Source organism: Alligator mississippiensis, chromosome 2, assembly GCF_030867095.1.
Source record: "Alligator mississippiensis isolate rAllMis1 chromosome 2, rAllMis1, whole genome shotgun sequence".
Lineage (NCBI taxonomy): Eukaryota > Metazoa > Chordata > Crocodylia > Alligatoridae > Alligator > Alligator mississippiensis.
The window spans coordinates 157,508,337-157,525,162 of record NC_081825.1 but is presented as its reverse complement, the minus strand read 5'-3'; the positions used below and the strand labels follow the sequence as shown (position 1 = coordinate 157,525,162).

At 40.6% G+C, this 16,826-nt stretch overlaps 1 protein-coding gene across 6 annotated transcripts in view; it reads right to left on the bottom strand.

The window, feature by feature from the left end:
- Nucleotides 1-16,826, bottom strand: part of BMPR1B (bone morphogenetic protein receptor type 1B) — a 517,894-nt gene that overhangs the window by 15,355 nt on the left and 485,713 nt on the right. For all 6 annotated transcript variants that reach the window (XM_059722335.1, XM_014600279.3, XM_019488076.2 and 3 more), the window contains 4 exons: nucleotides 11,696-11,834; nucleotides 4,832-5,024; nucleotides 3,511-3,808; nucleotides 868-1,043 (listed from right to left, as the gene is read on the bottom strand). In XM_059722335.1, the coding sequence (XP_059578318.1) occupies nucleotides 868-1,043; nucleotides 3,511-3,808; nucleotides 4,832-5,024; nucleotides 11,696-11,834 (806 nt within the window). The remainder of the gene's footprint in view (nucleotides 1-867; nucleotides 1,044-3,510; nucleotides 3,809-4,831; nucleotides 5,025-11,695; nucleotides 11,835-16,826) is intronic.

The window sequence follows — 16,826 nt, the reverse complement described above, 5'->3', positions numbered from 1 at the left end:
CTCACCTGCTTCAAGTCTTTCCCCCACATGGTATAGCATAAGTCACATGAACACTAGATGTTCTATAATGCTTTTCTCTCCCTTGTCTGTTCACAGCTGTGCTGTTTTACTCGGGCTTGCTATTAACTGTGTTATCTTGGAATGCTCTATTTAATGACAACCTTGCAATTACTGCAATCAGGAGGGTGGACTCTTGCATGCTAAATTTTAATTGACACAGACAATTCAATTCCAGATTAGGCTACAAATACTTGGTTGGCAGATGTCAGAGAAAAAAATAAGTATGCTGTGAGTATGGCAGGCTTTAATAGGTGCCACTTGTCCCCTTTGTTGATTCCTGGGTCTTGGGTGTATTTCTGCCAATCTTGGAAGCAATGTGTGGGCTTTTTTCAAAGACGACATGCAAGGAACAAGAGTCATTGTCATAATGTTTGTTTCCTCTTTGCACTTAAGCCTTAATCATGTGTTAACCATAAAAACAAACAAATCCTCTTGTTTTCTTTCTGCTTAAACAATAGAGTGTCCCTGTTCTAGCAGAAATGTTTACTGCTTTGAAAGAGCCAGTAAATGAGCTTCAAATACTCACCACAGTGATGAACCACTGCATCTTTAAAGAGCCTGTTAAAATACAGTGTAAATCTTTGCTGTTAAACTAGGACTGATTGAGATTAAAAAAAACCCCCAAAACAAAAAACCAAACCTCAATGGAAACCTAATATGATTAGGATTGCCTAGGTGTTTATCCAAGTTAGTTTATTACAACAACAGCTATTACCCAGAAAGAAAGGCTGTAATGGAAGCTATTGATTATAAATGAAAGTAGTGAGAAGCCATGCCCTAGTGAGAAACAATGTATTTGCCATTTACCTCCTGATACACATCTCCTTGCTATCTCCCAGAGGATAAGGCCAAAACTATACATGTCAGCCATGATGTAGGACTGAAAGTGATTTCTGTTCAAGCTTTCATCCAGCACCTCAGGAGGCATATATCGTTTTGTTCCTACGCGGGTGTTTGGTGGGATGTCTACCTCGTTAGTATCACTAAAAGAAAAAATAAAGAAGAATCAAACATGTAATAATGCAGCTTGAAATGATCACCTCTGAAAATCTATTTGGATGTGAAAAAAGGAAAATTCAAACCAAATCCATTCTTGGGTAAGGTCAAAAGTAATACATAATCTTAATGGAACAATTCTTATAGGGAAAGCGTCTTAGTGTGAACAAGGTTCCATCTTAAAAGGCTTACTTGCCTGAGGCTATATTAAGCATTCAAATGCACAAGCACAGTAGAGATAAGACTCAACAGGGATGCCGTAACATTTGCGAGATTTCATTAGCATTAGACTAAACTCTACTGCTGGTGATAACAATCAAATCTTCATTAAATGTTATTTTCTTAACTTATTCCACCACCTAATGCTTTCCTCTTAACAATTAATGGAGGAGACTAAGTAGCTGGGGCAATATCATTTAACTCTGCTGAATCAGGCCTGTGAGAGGGGTACCATTTCTTATGCAGTACCTTTGATCTCACCTAAACTTTCCTTGCATAGGTGTAAAACACTTGGCTATAATGCCCAACCTTGCTAGACAGACAAGGTTCTTTGGGTGAATCTGATATTTTTTATTAGACCAACTAAATAGTTGGAGAACAATTTTTAAGCAAGGTTTCGGGTTCAAAAACCCTTCAGGTCTAATAAAAGATATCAGATTTACCCAAAGAACCTTGTCTGCCTATGTCCTTAGACTAACACGGCTACAACCTACACCCCAGCAACCTCGCTAGAAAAACACATCTTGTGTCACAATGACAAAGCAGCAAACAGTCAGGATTTAATACATAAGAAACAGAAAATACAGATGCTTTTAACACACACGACTGGATTTTTTTCTCTCATTCACCCTGCTTCCGCTGTGTCAGATGTAACGGTTTTGAGAAAGAGTAATTTCTGGATTATTTAAAAAAAAAAAGCCAGTTGCACTGCACTTTCCAGCTTTTGAAACTAAATATTTTACATTGATTTGAAATGACAAAATCTATAGAGTACTACCCACAGTTATTAAAATGCCAATCTAATGGAACCTTAAAGAGATGAAAAATTGGTCGCTTACACAGATATTAATGCATGTGCCATTTGGGACACCTGTATACTTCCTAAAGAAAATGTGATGTAAATCCAGCAGCCTTCATTATTTTAAAAATTCTAAGAAAATCAGTAAACAAGTAGCTGTACTGAAGTTACTTCTTTCTCTCAATACATGCCTGATTATGTTTTGTTTGAGTGTTGCAAAATTTAGGACTCAACAACAGAAATAGTTAAACATGTGAAATGAATTTTAGTGCATTTGCAATTAAGGAATTATACTACTGTGTTTTATTCTAAAACAACAAATCATTAGTTCTAATTCTGATTCATACCTTCTGGGCCCATTACAGCAGATAGGATGAGCAACATATATATTTGTAAATGGTAAACTGGCTTCCCTGAAAGCACCGAACGGCATCTTTCTAATAAGTGTTGTATTCTATGTACTTGTTCCCCAAAGTATCATTATTACTTTCATCTTCCTTAAAGAAATGCATTCATAAAAGTAAAACCTAACTACATTGATGGGAAAAGCAGATAAGGCTGTATCTGCACTATGAACAAATTCAGTACAAGATCTTGTTTAGAATCTTTGAATATAATTAAAGGGAGTCACCTTTTCAAACTGGACTTTTTAAAATGCAACTTGCAGATCACACCCATATTTTTATGCTAACCTCCCCCACCCTGTATTATGAACATGCATTTCTATTAGGATCAGGACTGCAAACTCAACCTGCTTGCAAAGAGCCTGAACAAGTGTCAGATGGCAATGAGTGACTTACTCATGGGATTTGTAAAGAAGTCCTACTTTTCTGCTCACCATGTTTAGAAATTGAATTTAAAAGCCATTTCAAAAATCAAATCTATACCTTAGCAATTTGATTTGTAGGAAATGAAACAAAGAACAGCTCAAAAGAGAGCTTTTCAATAAATTCCTTTTAGTTACGTGTGCAAATGATTTGCATTAATCTGGCAGTTATTTAGACATTGGAAAGCCTTAAAGGTTTACATATTAGGCTACTCCTTCAACCTGTCTTGGGGCTCTTCAGTTTAATATGCAGTTACATGGATCAGTTTGCTACTAAGTAGCATCAATGTATATACCAGTGCAACTAGCATGCCCATTTAGCTACACAACAGCTCCTTATAAATGCATCATGTTATATGCTGGCTACACCCATCTATACTATACACATTCATCTATAGGATAGACTGTAAATTGTAGGGATGTCACAAATATATAATAGGTACACAAACAATGCACTCACAAATACGCACAGCCACACAAAGAACCTTGGTATATCTCTTTATTGTCCCTTTAACTAAGTAGAAGAAAAGAAAAAAATCAAAATTTCTGCTCACATTAGCTAATCTAAGATGGGACAAAATTCTCACGCAAAGCACTTCATTTTACTCACCTAATAAACTTAACTGCCAAGCCCAGGTCTGCAATACAGCAGGTTCCATTCTTTTTCACTAAAATGTTCTTACTTTTCAGATCACGGTGGGCAATAGCTGGTTTGCCTTGAGTACTGAAGATCTCAGTGTGCAAGTGGCACAAGCCACTAACGGAGGAATAGGCCAATTTTAGCATAGCTTTTGTATCTAAGGTAGTGGATTTCAGATAATCATAGAGGGAACCATTCTCATGGTAGTCAGTGATAAGATACAATTGAGTCCAAGACCCTGTACCTTTAATATCTGCAGCAATAAACCCTGAAGAAAAAGAGAGACAAGATTTCAAGTTTTTCAGGGCTTTTAATCACCACCTGCAATCTTAAATTGTATGTCTGCTGCTTTGTGTTAATTTAGCTACAAATCAACTTCCTTCATCATTCCTACATGTAGCCATGCTTGCATCAGCACGTTAAAAATATGCACTACGCTTCATAAAGAAAGAGCCATACAACCATTACTATCAACAACAATGTGTCTGAGTGAAGAATGTCTTATGCTAAAGTTTGTTACTGCTTGTTTGGCTAATCTCCAGCATAATGGTTAGCTTGTGATATGGTTGCTCGGGATGAGAAAAGACTTCATAGAAAGACATTCTCTGCCCCTTGCTTGTGTAAGGGAAGAATACAACAGTAAATCCTACTTAGTCCTAGGTCCTTCCAGGGATGGAATCAGTTGGGGATGGGTGAGGAGGCACTGGATTATCATGCTGTGGAGAAAACAATTTTTCACTATCCTAATGGAGGGAGCAGATGTCCAAGCTCATGTACAGGAATACATGCATGACTCTCCTCCCCTTACCCACACCCCTCCACACATGCAGCAGCCTGGGGAAAAACAGGCCTCTTGAGTATAATCCCACCAGTGCTCCTCCTGGAGCAGTGTAGCACCACAATGCCCCCTAGGGAGAGCTCTGCAAAGTGCAAAACCGAGCCTTAAGAAGCAAACGACATCCTCAAGCTACCTTCCAAGTTTTACACTGGCAATGCTTTGTGTCAATTTAGTGGTCTTAAGTTTCCTTTTAAGTTTTAAATCCCAGATACATGTGGCAGAACTAGATGTGTGGTTGCTGGGACAACACCTTCTCAAATACAATAATTTTCTATTGCACATAGAACTTTAAAATAGCTTGCTTTGAGACCATTTGCCCAAAATGAGAAATGTTTTATGGTAACTGAAGAGTGGGGCAGGTACCAAAGAAAAGGACATGAGGTAGTGAATGCAAAGTGACTAAACTAAAAAAATTTGCACAACTACATGATCTCTACTTTTAATGATACTTACCCAAAATGTTTTCATGCCTCATGAGGACCGTTTGATAGATTTCTGTCTCTCTGAACCAGCTGGCCTCCTCTGTGGTGAAGAACACTTTCACAGCTACCTTTTCTCCACGCCACTTTCCCATCCAAACTTCTCCGTAGCGACCTTTACCAATCTGCTTTACCATCTGAATTTGTTTTGCTATAGTTCTTTGGACCTGTTGAGACACATAATAATTGCCTCTATAAGAAATGTGTCTCCTTTATTTTTGTTTCTCTTACCTACCCACCCCAATATAAAAACATAAGAACTTTTGCACAAAGCAGCAAGACACAGACTTGCAGAGTAGATGTCATCAGAGGTGTGAGAGCTGCTTTTCATAGAAATGACTACTAGTGAAATTTTTCTTGTAGTTTTGAGGCTCTTGAAGAATCCAGTTGTAGATATATACACAGTCCTTCAAGTCTGTGCATGTCCACAGTGGACAGTATAACAAAAGCTTCATATCTAGCCTAGTAACATATCATAGGCCAAAAGTGCCAAACAAAGGATGTTATAGTCAGGCTTGTAAATCCATGTTGGGTACCTAAATAACCCATAACATTTCCATGCTGTGGGAACCGTTTATGTTTTCTTCCCAAGTTGGAGAGAACAGAAAAGAAAGCTAATGTGTTTGTGACATGAAAAATTCAAAAAAATGCCCAAGACAGAATTGCTTAAATGAAATATTTTAATATCCCTAAACTGAAAAAAAAAATCATTTTCGTTTATCAAACTAAAACAAAACATTTTGATTGAGGTCAATTTAGTTGGACATTAATCTGCACTAGTCTAGACTGCTGTACTGCTGCATTTTCCTGACATTTTAAAACAGCACCCTCTTCCCTTTCTTTCTGACTCCCTATCTGAATATCTCCCAGGATGGTCCAGGATCACTGAACTACTGTAATATGTTGTAGTGGATGGGCCATAAGGGAGATCATAACACACTATGGAAGATGCAGACAGGTTAGGGAGCTTAGGCCAAAGGAAAATGATTGATTTTGCTGAAGTATTTAATTTTCTCGTGGAAAATTCTGACTTTGTGGAAGCTCTATTTTCTGTTAAAAACACTAACACGTTATCCCACATCATGTCTACCAGCCATGCCAATCTATGTGATATAATAACCATGCCCAAGTGTGATACGCCCAATAGCTTTCACTACCATGAAAAAGAGCTTTTGTAGGATACTCAGCACTTTTGAGAATGAGGGCTTAAAAAGGGGGGCTCACTGCTAAACACACCTGAATTTATCAAGAGTGGTCACCTACCTCCCTTTAGTTCTTGTGAAACTCCTATCACCATTAATTTAAGTACCTAAATATGGATCAAGAAGCCTAACTCTTGGCTGTTTTTTAAAAATTCAGCCACAACTTTTTAAGCAATTGTTTGCTAAGGTTTGCTAAGGTTTTCTATTTGTAGCTTGGGGATCTGGAAGCTACAAATATATCATTTTCCCAAAGACCACATTTTGGAATCAGCCAGTTTTGCCATTTTGCAAAGTGGCTGTATTAAAGCTAAATTAAAACACCTCTTGACATTTATCAAAAATGTCATGCAATCAACAACGCTTCAGAGAAATCTAAGTCTAAGGTGATAGAGAACATACTGAGTTTTAGGAGGAACGATCAACTATTCCCACATTAAACTAAAATGTGGCTAATATTGCCTTGGGCTAGTGCAGAACAATTTATACTAATAGAAATGGCAGGTGTCTGGAGGGCACATATTCCTAATCACTCATAGAAGAAACACTGAAGTAAAAGTTGTGACAGTATTTGCAAAAGTATGAACTTTCATGGTTAAACAATTATTCAGCCCCTTTCCCCCAGTCATTAGCCTGTGTAACAGAATGTTAAAATGGCACCCTCTACTGTCTCAGTATTATCAGTTCAACTATTAGCTACAGCTTCCTTGATTTTATTGCAATTTAAAAAAAATATTTTAAAGAGACAAAATACTCCACAGCCTCCAGTAGAGCCTCACCGTCTAACATAATTTCTAAATTTGGCCCAGAGTAATTAGTTACAATTTTCTAAACATTTAACTCTAAACATTTAACTCTAGATTTGTTATTCCTCACCAATGTACAATTCTTAAGGAATTCAATGCACTACAAAAACCTGTTATCTTAGTATTTAATGAGATTTATATTCATTTTATGTTATCCATAACAGTCTAAAAACCAAAGGTGCTAAAATAAATCTTTAGAACCCGTTCCTATTTCATTTTTTCCTGAAAGAGTCCAGAGAAAGTTCTAACTTTATTTATGCTTCCCAGTAGCAGGAGACTCATTTCGATAACGTAGAACAGAATGGACATACCTCAGTTCAGCCTGAATGCATATGCAAAAAGAGAATTCCACATCTCTTAGGTAAGGCCTATATATATATATATATATATATATATATATATATATATATATATTCTCAGTAAGGAACTATTTTTAAAGTAACTGAAATGAAATAAGAACAACACTGACATAAAAAGTAACTGAAAGTTCCTACTTTTTTTCTAGACACCTGATGAAGAATGCTTTGTATTCACAAGCTTGTCTAATTGTATTCCAACCATGCAGCTGGTTCAGTAAAAGATGTTGCCCAAGAAAGTCCTTGCCTACTTTTGTTAGCTATTAACTCTGAGCTAATTTTTTTAGCCCTATTATTTTTCAAACCCTATTATGAGACTATTAAGACGGTGGCTTCAGTGGTGTTACTTGATTTACACCAATGAAAGTCTGGCTGAATTTTAATTGATCTATCCTTTTATATTCTCATGTAGTGATTAACAAATAGTTGTATTACTTTCTTTAGCATTTCGTAATGTAATTTTAACATTGTTACTTTCTATTTTGCCCAATTTAAAAATGTATCCTGAACAGTAATAACATTACATAAAATAACTGGATTTTTATAAACTTATGGAATGACATCATAAAGTATATGAAATTACAGTATTTAATGATGAAAAGTTCCTTATTAAATTACATTAAGAAAATGAAAAAACACATTTCTGTTATGAATGCTAAGGCAGTTCAAGGGTTTAGGTTGTAGCCGTGTTGGTCTAAGGACACAGGCAGACAAGGTTCCTTGGGTGAATTTGATATCTTTTATTAGACCAACCCAAATGGTTGGAGAATAGTTATTAAGCAAGCTTTCGGGTTCAAAAACCCTTCGTCAGGCTAAGGAAGCTTCAGCAGTTGGTGTGTGCTCTTCCTGGATGGAATGAAAAGTAAAGAAGCCAGGGGCTGGGCTGGGGAGTCAGTTGCCAGGCAGACTGTAATGTATCAAAAATCCAATGTCTATGTTTAGTCCCTGATCTCTAGTATCAGTTCAATACTCTGTAAAGAGCTTTAACTTGGTTTTCCTCCTACAAAGGCTAGTCAAGTTATTTACTATGAACAATTTGTTTTATTTAATAAATATAAATAAATAATTTCTTTATTCATGAACTGATGTTGATTTTTTTTAAGGGTTGCCACAAAGTAATTTATGAGCAGATTTTACAAGTTTTTTAATCTCTGGATTCCTTGTGACAATGAATAGCTTGCTGATTCTTCAATATCCAGAATTTATTCTTTTAGCTTTATGACTAGTCAGCGAAGGTGACATAGCATTTCTTCTCCCTTCCATGGCTGGATGACCTAAATAAACATTTACAGACAACTCCCACTTTTCCTCCAGTAGAATTCTGTTTTGTCACGGAATTAATTCTAATCTTGACTGAAAAGAGCTTAGCCCAAGGCACAAAATTTGCTGTTTTTAAGATGCATACAAAGCTTTGGTATACAGACTTTGGTCATATGAATATTTGTGAACAGTCTTGGAACAAAATTATTTTCTGAATGGAATTAGAAAAATGCATGAGCAGTCTGAATTGAGCATCCCACATCTAATTGAGTAAACTGTTTAACAAACTCAAAAATGGATTGCTTTGTTATATTGGCCACAATTCTGCAAGATGACCCAAAGGCCAGACAATGAACAGTACCTCCTATTTAAGTCAATAGGACTCTGGTTGGTGTACAGGTTAGCCCAAGCAGTGATTGTATGCAAGGCAAAAAGCCTTTACTTAAAAGTTCAGAAAATGCTTTGGGAATTAATATTTGACTGACAGCATTTAACCTTTCACTAACTGGTGATGCATCTCAGGTGGTACACAGGATGCACCTCTACCCTGTCTTCTGCTGAGCTTAGGAGTAGGCAAAGTACAGCCCGCAGGCTGGATCCAGCCTCCCAAGTGATTTTATGCAGCCCATGGTGGGCTCCTCAGCCCAGCCTGGCTCAGGCATGGGACAGCCTGCAGCTGAGGTGCCACCTGGTGTGGAGCACAGCCTTCTCTACATGTAGCTCTCAGACACACCAGGAGCTGCAGTCTGCTGGGTGTGTGGTGTGGCAGCAGGGCAGGGTGATGCAGCAGCCAGATTCAGCTTCCCAGTAGCCCCTGCAGTGATGCTGGATGGAGCAGGTGGGCAGGGTCTCCACGGAGACCGGCCCAGGGCCCCCGCAGATGAGGCACACTCAGTGGAGGCAGATAGGATGGGGCCACAAGCAGGCGGGGAGCAGCATTCAGGAGCAGAATGGGTGGGCAGGGACAGGGCCAAGGACAGGATCGTGGGTTGATGATAGTGTGGGGCTGGAGCCTGAGGCAGAGCCCCAATCAGCTCCCTGCATGTCCCTGTGATAGGCACCCGTTCTGTGGGCAGGGGCTGGCTGCTGCCTGCAGAACTGGTGTCCATCACAGGGACACGTGGGGAGCAGCTTGTAGCTCTGCCCTCAGCCCCAGCCCCATGCTGCCACCACCTTGTGATCTCAGCCCTGGTCACCCATCCTACTCCTGGACACTTCTTCCTCCTCTGTCCAGCGCTCCATCCCATCTGCCTGGTTGAGTGCACCCTGCACATGATGGTCCTGGGCTGGTCTCCATGGAGATCCCATCCACTCTATCCAGCACCCCAGCTGTGGGTGCAGGATGGATGGGACTGGATAGGATCAATTGGCGTCTCCCCGCCCCCCACCCCACCAGGCAGGGTAAACAACCGTGACAAGGGGCCGAAGCTGGTCAGCAACCCCCCGTCCCTCAACATCTCACCAAAACTCCATGAGTAGCCCTGCAGCCGAAATAACTGCCCATCCCTGGCCTAACTTGTGTGTGAGAAAGATTCAAACTTCTGGGAGAAAAAAAGAAGCCAGAAACCCATAGTGGCACTATTTATATCACCTTAAATATATGAGCTTGACTGAGGGCTATGATATTATTATAAAACAGGAAATTGGCATTGTTCAATAACAGATAAGGGATAGTATCTTGCTTAAGGTTTAGATTTGTTGCAATATTTTTATCCAATATAATAAATCGGCTGCTGAAGACAGATGGTATTGTTTATCATAAACTGACATTTTATAAGTTTTGCAAAATGAAACTAAGGTTCATTTTTTCCCGAAGCATCAGCTTTATTTTTTTATTTGGGAAATAAATAATAAAGAAGCTGAAAACAAAGAGTTTTGCCATTTTGTTGTTGTACACATTTGTTACTGGTCTGGGGCTACAGCTATTAAGATATACCTGTTTGCTACCACATTTTAAATGTCATGATTATATTTACCCTGGTCAGGGCACACTGAGGATTTTTACACATGCTCCAAGGGTGAAGGTGCTAATTAAAGCACCCACAGTGTCTCATATAAAGGCATCTCCACATTTCAAAATGGTGGCGGAGGTGCTTGAACTAAAGCTTGTCAAATGAGCTTTAGTTCAAGTGCCCCAGCAGCCATTTTGAAGTGTGGGGATGCTGATACATGAGATGTGGAGGCTGCTGGAGGCTGTGCTAATTACCATGCTCCAGCAGACTCGATTAATTGCAGTGCATGTAATCACAGCATGTCGGAGCAGCCTCCCCACATGTGTACAGGTATGCACTGTTTAAAACCCATGTTAGTTGATCAAGATGAACTCTAAACTCCTTCAAATTTCGATTCATTATGAGACTAATCAAGTGATGTCCTCTTAAGTCTGTTTTATGTTCTTGGAAGCTGCTCAAACAGTATGGCAATGGGGAAACTGTGGGATATGCCAGTAGATATGAAGGATATACAACCTATTGGCCATATATAAGGAAAATGCTAAGGAAATAATAGCTTTCAGAGGCAGTATCTAAAATAACTAATTTTGAGTCTCTGTGGTGCCATGAAGTCCAGGACCTCCAAAGTAGGAAGGTAAAACTATCAAAAAAACCCAAACTCAGATAAACAGAAAAGCCACGCTTTTGCTCTGAAATATAAACCTTCTAATGGAAAAAGTCTCCCCTAATATACAAGTGTTTGGGTCTCAGCCACAGCTACTTGTGATACAACTCAGAAATGATGGTACACTGTATTCCATTGATGTCCATTCAACCTATAAGGCCAGAGCAAAGTGAAGTGAAGGATGCTGCTCTTAGCTTGTTAATATAAAGTAACACACCGGTGTATAAAAGTTCCAAGTTTAACAGTTCCACAATCCTCCTTTCATAAAAATAATATAGCAATGTTTAAACTGTGCTTATATGTTGCATATAGAAGGTACTGCAACAGAAATTCTGCACCAGATTCTGATCTCATTTACACTGTATTAAATCCATATGAATTCCATGTAAGTCAGTTATTTTGCATTTGCACTGCTGTATGTCAGATCAAAATCAAACCCTCTACTGAGCATGAAAGAGCTCTGATTTTCCAACTGATACCCTTGTCATCTCTGCCAAAAAAAACATACAGGGTCCAATTTCACCTTCAGCAATGATTCCCTGGTTTATCTATATTGCTGTCTTTATCTCAGTGTTGTATCTAAATAATATTCCTTTCTTACCAGCAGAGGGAGCCCAGAACCACTCCCTGAGCTCTGAGACTGTTCAATCAAGTCTTTCAAGGATTCTCCTGGAGGAATGTAAGTCTCATCTTGTTCAAGTCCGATGCTATAATGAGGTCTCGTTTCTTGTCTTCTGTACCTAACATTTCAGATGAATATTACATGAGTTGACAGTACAATGGATAAGACATGCTGTGTAGAAAATGCCAGTAACATGCCAGTCCTATACAAATTCGTAGCATCTACTAGAAGAATATTCTATATTTATTATCTTTTATTTTCTGATCCATTTTCAGCATACTATACTGTTCAATTTTTAGTGTCAGAACACCACATGAGTAAAAAGAAAAAGAAAAATGGGCTCTGGAAGCCGCAGTTTATTTATTCCTCGCTATATTAAAGTTTTCATTCAAAGAATAGTGCTTAAAAAAAGAAACTTGACATTTTAGTAATGGATATGATGGTCTCTTATGATGAAAAAGACACTGAGATTTGTGTTATTTTAAGATTTCAATAATTATTTAATAATCATTTGTGAATAATCATTTAAGAATCATATGTCCCATACATATTTACCTGCATTTCTGAATCTCTCTCCCTTTTGGATTCAGTTTATGAGGTTATGTACAAGCCTGCATTGTGTTAAGAGGCTTAGAAATAGAGCTGTGCAAAGCTTCAGTAGTTGAATCGACTTGGAGGAATTTTGGCCTGATTCAGTGGCTGAATCTCTGAATTCAAATTGAATCAGGAGACCAATTAAAAAGTCCGAATCAAATCGGAAGCCTCCAAATCCATTTGGAAAAGATTCAGTGCCAATTCAGACATTCAGTCATAGACTAAACAGGCAGCAGTCCTCACCACACTGGACACAGCTGCCTCCAGTCTGTTGTGGTGGGCAGAGGAGGGAGGGAGGAAAGGATGTGGTGGGGGTGGGGACAGATTAACGTCCCCATAGCGAGGGAGGGATTGGGGATGGGACTGAGACAAGCTGCACAGCGAGGGCAGGGAGAGGAGGACTCGGGGAGGGGGTTTCTGCCACTGCACGCTGCTGATCTGGGAGGGCATGGGAGCGGGTGTGTACCCCCAGATCTGCAAAGGGCGGGCTGAGCCAGATTGCACTGCAGGAGGCTAGTCCCAGCCGCCTGCCGCCAGGCTGGCCCCAGTTGCAACCTGGAGCACAGCCCTGGCTCCGCCTGCCCCACAGAGTCCAGTAGAGCAGGGTCTATCGGGGGGGCTGCAGCCACCCTAAAATTCCCCATAGCCCCTGTCACTGGCCCCACCCTGATCCGGGTGCACATGCCCGCTGCCATGCCCTCCTGCTGCTCACCCACCTGGGGTGAAACCACAGCATTTCCAGGAGGCGCAGGGAGGCTGCGCAAGTGGCAGGAGGACATAGACCCCACTCTCAGCATCTTCTGCCACCTATCTAGAGTGCAGCCCAGCCCAGCCTGCTCCACGAATATCTGGGAGCACACTCCCTCTCCCATGCCCTCACAGACTAGTGGCACGGGGTGATGTGCAGTGGCAGGAGCCCCACTCCCCAGAACCCCACGCACCCCCCCTCCCTCCCCCTGGCTGGGCAGCTTGACCCAGCCCCAAACCCAATCCCTGCCTCACTATGGGAGTGCTGATCTGCCCCCTTCCCTCCCCCCTGCCCACCACAGTAGGCTTACCAGCTGAAGGCAGCTGTGTCCAACGTGGTGAAGACTGCTGCCTATTTAGTGTATGGTCAAATTTCCAAATTGGCGCCAAATCTTTGGATCTGAACTGGCCAAATCAAATCAGGACAGTGATTCAAATCACCAAATCAAATCACTGTCCCTCCGAATCAGCCGAATCCAAAGTGATTACTTGTCACTTTGCACAGGCCTACTTAGAAGCTTATATTTATTTACTATACAAAGTCTTTGCACTACTGTTCCTATCTGTTTTCATAATCTATTATTCTATTTCCCAGTGAAGAACTTTTTAATGATATACTTTTCATGAAAAATATATGAATGAAAGTTGTGTTAAATAGCATAATAATGATATCTCTGTGATTTTACCATGAGCAAAAGATGTAGACTAGCTACTTTTTTGTATTTGACTAACTGAAATACAAGGCAAGGTTCCCTCCAATCAGCATGGAGGAAAAAAACCCTAGTCTTACATTCACATACAAGGAAACCTCACTAAATACATTGTTTATCATTAAACTGCTGCCAAAAGCAGCATATGCTTAGTAATGGAAACGGACTATAAAGTTGATTAAACAAAGCCAACACAGAGCATGACTCTAAAGTATGTGGTCCAAATTGGGTAAACATGCTGATTTTTTTTTTAATTTTGTTTCAAGGGCCAAATCAGTTCTGAATGCTATTGGTCAAACCCGAATATTAAAGTTCCAAGTTTTGACTGAACAGACCTCAATCATTCAAGTCTGTGTGGTTCTACCATTGGGCAAGCAGCCCCCCTCCCAGACCCATCTGTCTGGGGCTTTGGATGCTCCCCAAAATCCAGGCAGGCATCCTATGTGCAAGCCTCAAGCCTGGAGGCCTTGGAGTTTGAATGCCCCTTAATGTTGCTTACTCCAAGTCAAAAGGCTGAGGAGCAAACATCTCAGGGAAAGCAAGAACTCAGTCCCAAATTACCACAAAATCAGGGAAGCATGCAGGAATTAGTTTGCCCAGAGTGCAAGGGCAGGCTTCACTCTACGATTGATCAGCTGAGAGGATCATGGGATCTCTTGCACCAAGTAAAGTGTTGCTGTTTTTTGAAATTTCATGTCTCAGGCCAACTCAGCCAAATCGATTCTGAATTCTTTTGACTAAGCAGAGCTCATTCATTTGAGTCTGTGTGGTGCTACCACCAGCAGATATCTTACCTCCCAGACTCATCAGTCTGGGGCTTCAAATACTCCCAAATCCATGGCAGACACCCCAAGAGCAAGCTCCAAACCTGGAGGCCTTGGAGTTTAGATACCCCCTAGTCTTGCTTGTCCTTAAAAAGGAACATATCTTTTTAAAATTTCCATGTACCAGGTCATATTAGCCAGATCAGCTCCAAATCCTTTGAATCATTCAAAAACCATACGTGGCCCTACTACCAGCAAGTATCCCCCAACCCAGACTTTTCAGCTGGTTGCCATGCACCTCATCTTCATCCAAACATTTTGAGGATTCCAGGACTTGTGACAATAGCACGCAGTTCCAGTCATGAGCGAGGGCCTAATTAGCATGTGAATCTTTTGTGGGTGGTGGAGGATATATGGAGTACATACACAAACTGAGCAATGCTGAACTACAGGGTCACCATTGCTTGAAATGCTGTTGTTTCTGCCGAGGCCCAGCCCAATGAACAATATGGTAAACCATGAGATTTTTGGCTTTGGACTACTATCAAGCACAGTGGCAGGGAAATACCATGACCAAAATAGTGAAATTAAAATGGCACTCTGTAGTGGAGGGTGCACCCTTGACTGCTTGTGGACAGGATTCCCTACAGTTAGCTTCCCACTGGCCAGCTTCCAGTAGGAGGATCTCGGTTACATGCCAACTTTATGGAAATGGGAGATTCCTCTCTACCTTGCTCCTGCAGCAATATGGCTGAGGGCAAGTGAAACCTGGGGGCATCCAAACCCCAAGTCTCCGGGCTTGGGCCTGGACATAGGATGCCTGCCAAAAGATCTGGAAGTATCCAAAGTCCCAGGCTGAAAAGTCTGGGGTGGAGGATATTTTCTGGTAGTAGGGATACATATGGTTCTTGAACGATTCAAAGGATTTGGAATTGACCTGGGTATGACCAAGTATAGTACAGTGAGGCCTGTCCTTTACACTCTGGACAGGCTGACCCCTGTGAGTTTCCCCAAATGCAGGAAACTCAGCTGCACAATTTTGTGGCAATGGAGAACTGCTTTCTTGCTTCCCCCTAGCAAGCGAGGCAAGGGGTTAACCATACTGCAGGGTCCCTGGGCCCTGTGTTTACATGAAGGATGTCTGTGACAGATTTGGGAAGTATCTGAAGCCTCAGACTGATTGGTCTGAGAAGGAAGATACTTGCCCAGAGGTAGAGCCACACAGACTTGAATGATTGAGCTCTGCTCAGTCAAAACTTGGAACTTGACTATGAGGTTTTGCCAAACAAAATTTGGAACTGATTCAGCCCTTGAAAGGGAGAAAAAGGTTGTTTATTTCACAGCCTTTTGGAGACAAGGAGACCCCGGGGGGGGGGGGGGGGTCTAAACCCCAGGGCTTTTCATACAGGATGCCTGCCTGGATTGGTCCGGGATGGAAGATATTTGCCCAGTGGTAGAGGCACACAGACTTGACAACTGAGCTCTGTTCAGTCAAATTTTGGAACCTGACTATTGGGCTTTGCCCAACAGAATTTGGAACTTATTTGGCCTTGAAAAATTTGAGAACTTTGTACTATATATAAGTAAATACAAAAGTGCTGATTAAAGGTGTGCTTATGGAGTGCCTGTGCTAAAACTTGCAGCAGTTTCAAAAAAAGTTATGATGCATCATTTCTTCATGAATTACGTCTATTGGTACTATATGCAAATTACCACAGGTCCATTTATTTTGCAGTTAGCATTTTCAAATTTGCTTCTCACTTCCATGTGCTCAGGAAGAGCAGGGTCTGACAGTAAGGAGGGGGGAAGGGGTTAGGGTTAGGGAAGAGGGCAAGATGCCTCCGATTTATTTTCCCTGCTGTAAAAGTGGGAGGGGGATAAATTCAAAGCAAACCTCCAATAATTGGATTCTATTCCTGGAAAATTATAACAAATTTATAAATTTTCCACATAGAAAGTCCAATTATTGGGGAGGGGTCATCTTGTACTTGAGTAGATGCATAGCATAAGCTGTTTTAAACAGCAGGCTTACTTCATCATGAGATAACATAAATTACATGAGATGCATTGTCCACTGTGTACAAAAGCTTCATTTATGTATTAATTTAGTTAGCCTACAAGGTGCAAATCCACCCTGCCTTTTACCTTACTGAAGACCAATATAGATATATATCTTTCTCTTCTCTAACTGAATCACAGTTTTGTTTTAATTACATCTTTCCACAACTACTTCTCTTTAAAAAAAAAAATTACTTTTGTTTGTAATGGGGGGAAGGGGGACTCTTAGGGGAGAGA